The sequence below is a fragment of the Acyrthosiphon pisum genome, chromosome X (assembly GCF_005508785.2).
Source record: "Acyrthosiphon pisum isolate AL4f chromosome X, pea_aphid_22Mar2018_4r6ur, whole genome shotgun sequence".
Lineage (NCBI taxonomy): Eukaryota > Metazoa > Arthropoda > Insecta > Hemiptera > Aphididae > Acyrthosiphon > Acyrthosiphon pisum.
In genome coordinates, this window is record NC_042493.1 from 3,755,852 (window position 1) to 3,762,003 (window position 6,152).

The 6,152-nt window shown below is 35.2% G+C and overlaps 1 protein-coding gene across 1 annotated transcript; it reads right to left on the reverse strand.

Moving 5' to 3' along the window:
* Window positions 1-2,943: 2,943 nt before the first annotated feature.
* Window positions 2,944-5,904, reverse strand: LOC100168276 (uncharacterized). Its single transcript, NM_001326663.1, is given in 2 exon segments — window positions 2,944-3,549; window positions 5,310-5,904. Coding segments are annotated over 2 exon segments (759 nt in total). The 5' UTR covers window positions 5,782-5,904; the 3' UTR covers window positions 2,944-3,262.
* Between the last annotated feature and the right edge of the window lie 248 nt (window positions 5,905-6,152).

The window sequence follows — 6,152 nt, forward strand, 5'->3', positions numbered from 1 at the left end:
ATTTTCATATTATATTATTATGTATTTGTTTATACAATAAATAGTTCATAAGTCTCAAAGCCCATACATTTGTATTATAAATAAAATTGCTATCAAATCTATAATCTATATACATATATTACGTACCTACTAATATTATAATTGTATTTTTTTCTGAAAAAAAATTTAGCCCCTGCATTTTAGATTTCTAGATGTTATATAATTGATCTAGTGTACCCCAAAAACTATCCCTCAAAATCGTCACCGTCAGATCAGATTATATACGGGCCCCATGCATTATATTCCATTTTCCTAGGAATCAGATTTAAACTGCAGGATGATTCACAAAGCATAGGTACATTCTTATAAACTATAAATATTAATAGATTAATATAGATTACTTACCTACTAAAATGTTGAGATTACCATAACCTCCATATCATCCAAACACATTATTGTGGACCTATTATTCTTGGAACACAGACTACGAAATTAAATAATTCAAAAACTAATGTCGTTTGAACTTTGATTTTGATATTTCAATATGTTCAGATAAACCGTAATATGCAAAATAATTTACTGCAACTTTATTGTGCACAATCTATGATTTTTACCTATAAAAGGCTGACTGCAGCTCAAACATATAGGAACTAGATTGGGCACAGAAAGAATTGAAAATAAATATTTTAAAGTATTACTATTTTGCGTACACCATTATTTAAATATTATAAGACAAGGGGATATGGAATATCATATAGATAAGTATTTTTTAGTCTCTAAAATTGTGTGTAGTACGGCACACTTTGTGTAGTACGAAATTTAAATGCATGTTATTCTAATTAAGCCTTTATAATAGTATTATGTATAATTTTATATCTTCACATTTTTTTTTTTATATTTTTATGGTTTTTTGCCAAACCACATTTTAATTATTAACACAGACACACAGTAAACAATAATTTGTGTTGTTACGTCTTATTATAATAATTATTATTAATTGTTATTGAGAGTAGCTATTTTTATTATTATCAGCTTAGTAGTGAATGGTGGTGTACAGTATACTAGTGTTTATATAGAAATAATTTAAATTTGACCGATTTGGGACTATGTGTGTAGTACGAAAATTTGGATATTTTAGGGACTGGTGTTTTTAATTGTTATAATGCTGAAAATATATTCACTTGACCAAAGTAATGATGAATGAGGATATGCCATTTTAATATTAATATATGATGTCGATCCAAAAAATTAAACAAGGGATATTTTAACTATGACATTATATTATTATGTAAAATTATTATATGTATAAGTACCTACTATAATTATTATAATAGCTACAGCAGAACAGTGCAGAACGATCTCGCACGGGTAAGAATAGATTTAATGGGTTGGCCTTATTGGCATGTTACCTGGAAAAATTACCCATGCAACTATACCAAATTAAGTAATTGATGAGTTAATTTTAAAAAAAAGGGGGAAAGTAGGTAACCACTCTGCTGTACAGTATGCACTTGAATTTAAGTGTACCTCATCATTGATACATTGAGTAAGTCGCTCCCAGTCTATGTAATGTATGTTAGATATGAATTAAAATATAAAAGTCATTGCGAAGTCAGCTCTGCCGAAAACAGTCGTCTATGGCCTATACCTAAGTTTAGTTTTAAAGATATATCTATGTTGCTGTTAAGTAATTTAATTTACTATTAGTAACACTGTAGGTTGAATGAATTGTCTGTAAAAACATTGCATTTTAAAATGTCATTGTGCAGTACATAAAATATAATAATATACCAATGTTAAAACTTAAATGTTTCAAATCCTCACAAAGAATATTTTTAAATTCCAACAAAATATCTACCAATATAGTAACTATCGTTATTCTTCGTTTTTAATATCGAATTTCGTACAAATTTTGAATTAAAATGTCTATAAAAAAAAGTCTTATATATTTTTTTAGATTTAGTATGAAACTATTTATAAATAACTTTTTATAGGTGTTACATTTTTAACCCTTAGTTATAAAAAATGAACATTTTCTACATTGTACACTAGACAATATTTTCAAATGTTCGTGATTTAGACAAATATTGTTAAACATTTAACTTCAGACGCTCATAATAAATAATTTTGGAATTATGTTCAACTTTTATTTTATTTCACTAATAACAGTGTACCAATAATATTTACTTTTAAATTGTATGATCATACCAAACCGGAACGTTCGTATGTTGTAATTGTAACGTGAAACGTGTTATACATTTTATGTAGGTACTTAACAAATAATATACCATTAACCTAATTATATAATAACAATTGGTACCAATACGTTTTCATGAAATGAACGTAAAAAAGTATTTATTTTTTATGGCAATGTTTTCGTACACAAAAGTAACGTCATTAGAATCGAAACATTATGTATGGATTTGAATCAAATCTACTGTGGTGGCTATGTCTTACAATTTTTGAAATAACTAGTTATTATGTGTTTCAAAAAATTATTAGAAAAAACACTCACCCCTTGTGATAATAACTGTAGTGGTATTATATTATATCAGATACTGAAATGCGAAAAAATTCCAATAAAAAGATCCTTTAATATACAAAATACTTACTAGTATTTACAATCGATACACAGTTTGTAACAAAAAATTAAAACCAATTTTTTTGTGTTCATTGTAATACATACCTATTATTATAACCTGATGTAAACCGTCAAATTTGAAGCTACACCACAGGATATCCCTTGACCGTGAGGCTTGCCACTGGAAGAAACGACTCGTGACCGTCAAATAGATACGAGTGCCTATAGGTAATTGTTATGTAATATTTGTATTATCTCGTGAGATACGTGTAGTAATTTTATTAGCGAGTAAAATATTGTCATCACCTGAAGAATCTTTTTTGAACCATAAAAAGGTGACAGTAAATGGCTAGGTGACAACATGCAGACAAAATAATTAAACATTTCGGATTCATAAGCATTTTGATTTTTTTTCATTTATCACATATAATATGTTTCTATAATAATACATAAACATCAGTAATAAATAATAATTACCTATTATAAATAATACAATGGTTAAAATAGTTTTCAAAAGACAAGTGCGAAACTTGAACGAATACAGTTTTCATTCACAGACCGGTTTTGACTCTGAACGCCTTCGGGCTTATAAATTAAAAAAATAAATAATAAATTACAGTAGCACATACATAAATACATTATAATATTAAAATGTGACTCGTCGAGGATGTTGATAACCTGCCTGCCGCGATAAGGTGCTGTCTACTGCGGCTTTTGGCCAGAGTACGCCACGTCGTGAGCTTCGAGTTTCTGCAAGCTCCGGCCATAGTGATGGGACACCGACTCGGTTTCGTGTCCGCCCTGTTGAGGTTGGAGCAGCTTCTTGAGCGCTATGATACCGGACAGCACCAGTGCGATTTTGCTCAGCAACAGAGCCTTGCCGGCGATCAGCGCCAAGATTTTGAACGCCATCGGGCCCATGACCGCCGCGGCCATCATACCGGCCATCATCATGGCCTGTTGCATGGCCTTGTCCTTCTTCTTGCGACCTGTGAAGGGCACGGCGAAACCGACTGATTAGGACAAGGGGTATAATACGACTTCCGTCTGGGTCGAATTTTATGATTGGGAGAGGGTGGCTACGAGGGATATCTACCCCCACCCATCATTAGGTATTTAGTGTGATATTATATCGAAATACGAAATGTATGATTTTTATCTGTTTATTGTAATAATAATAATATAATCACGTGGATTGTAAAGTAAAAACAATTTTCGTTTCTATTATGGTTTAAATATATAAATTCTGAAAAATCATTAAATCTGACTATCTTTGGGTGGTAGAGGGAAAAATTGAGTAATCCACCGTCCCCTCCCCTTGAAAAATGTTTCAATACGCCCCCAATGACTATTATAATAATAATTAATATGTAAATATCAGAGGCACCCAGACAATTGGTGATTTTTAACTCACGTCAATATCAGGGAGCCTGTCTACCACCCCTGAAAAAAACTTTGGACACGGCCTATAAGTCGTGACGGGGTTGTGTCGTGAGAACTATTCTAGAAACGAACAAATCGCCGTTATCCTACAATAGTGCACACTAGTATATTACAACTTATAACAATGTCGTCTAAAATGTAAATTATAAACTCATGACATATAATTTTAAACTTTAAAATCCACATGCTACTGTTACCGCGAAACGATTAACGGCATCGTGGCCCAACATGATGACGGGACGACGAGTCTCGAGTAGGTAAAAATATTAATTCATAGCTATGGAATGGCAGCGAAATCACGTCGTGGAGTATGAAAACGATATAGCCAAGATATTTTATGCCAATAATACGATTGTATTGCACCGAGATTTAAGGATTCGCCGAAAACTAATATCTTATATTAACACGCATTTTGATTGTCCGTCTCCCAAATTTTACGAACGATCTCGATTGGAGTTCAAGAAAAACAGCTATGTCGATGGTACATATCGACGCGTACAATATAGGTAACATTATTATGATATATTTATTTATATAATTATATACGTGGCGGAAACGGTGCGATGATATCCACCAACACGGACGTGCCAAACGATGTTCGTTATAAAACGTACCTATACGTCCGTGTGCACAGCATCGAGTTTTCTCGATTCAACTACTTCATGAAAGCGTCGAGTTCGGCATGAATAATATTATATTATAAAGGTTTTGACTCCTACAAACGATTTTTGGCGGACTTGATATTATATACGTAATATTATATTATAACATACTACCTATATATCTATATATATAAGAATCTAACTTGATTTTGGAGACGAAGGAAACCGGTTTGTTTGTTTATTTATTTATTTGTCTGCACTTGCATTTTTCCATTTGAAATATATATAGTTAGTTATAAACTGTTAGTTATAATCATACATAGTTTTATGTAAAATCTTTATTATTATATAAAATTGATGTCAAAGTTTTATGTTTTATTTCAAATTATGTAATTTATAATAATTTCAAAACAGTTATAACTTTTCGAAAATATTAGTGTAAACACTTGAATGAACTACGCCTATTGTACATTATTATCTCGGATTTGCTTTTTTGGAAAGGTGTTTTTGTACTATACAATATATTATTATGTTATATTATGATGTTGTTAAATGTTTGAAAAATACTTTGACTATTAAATTGTTCACCCACCGTGCATGTATGGGTACAAATATTATCGACCTCAAATGCCAACTTCTAAGTTCGAAGTGCAGGTTATAGAACAATAACAGTAACATAAATAACGCGCGTTTAATTCGCTCACCTTCTTGGCCGGCGCCGTCCAGCATGATGGTCCTGGTGGACATGAGCCTGTCCATGCGGCTGGCCAGCATGTCGTCCAGCAGAGCGTTCTTGCTGTCGGCATCCGGGGCGGCGTCCAGGGCGGCGCGGTCGGCGCGGTCGGCTTGTGGGTCGACGGCCAACGACTTGCCGGCCCTGGCGGTCAGGATCACGCCGTCCGCGACGGTGACCGCGGACTTGCCGAGGGCCCGGTCAAGGGCCGTCAATGCTTTGGACTTGAGGCACACGGTGGCCGGTTCAGCTGCTTCGCCGTCGCCGAAACAGTCGTCCAGCACCGACCACAGGACCGTGCCGAATCCGGCAGAACCCGCGCCGTCCTCTTGCCGCTGTTGTTGTTGTTGTGGTGGCTGTTGTTCCACGGGAACGGAAGCGGCGAGACCGAAAACGGCCAGGGCTACGCAAACGGATGACATCGCGACGGACGGAGGAGACATGATAATTATAATATTTTAATAAATATTTCGGGAGCAAAACGTGTTCGGTGCAGGCTCACAGCTGTATATCGTTGCTTGTACGTCGACTTGTTCGGACTCGACCGTCGCCGGTGTGGATGTGATGATTCCGAACAGGTGGCCAGGACCTTATATAGGTACACGCGTGGCGTGACGATGCCGTCAACGTAAACGGAGCGCTTACGTAGGTCATGCCTCCCATCGTCAGCGCACGACCTGCAAGAACACCGTGAAAATAATAATATACGGTTTTCTGGTGGCCGGGTGTACGGGGGGGGGGGGGAGGCGGGACAGTCGGGTGCCTCCGCGTGTCCCTTCCGCGGACGGATCCGCGCGGCGGCCATCTCGCGCGT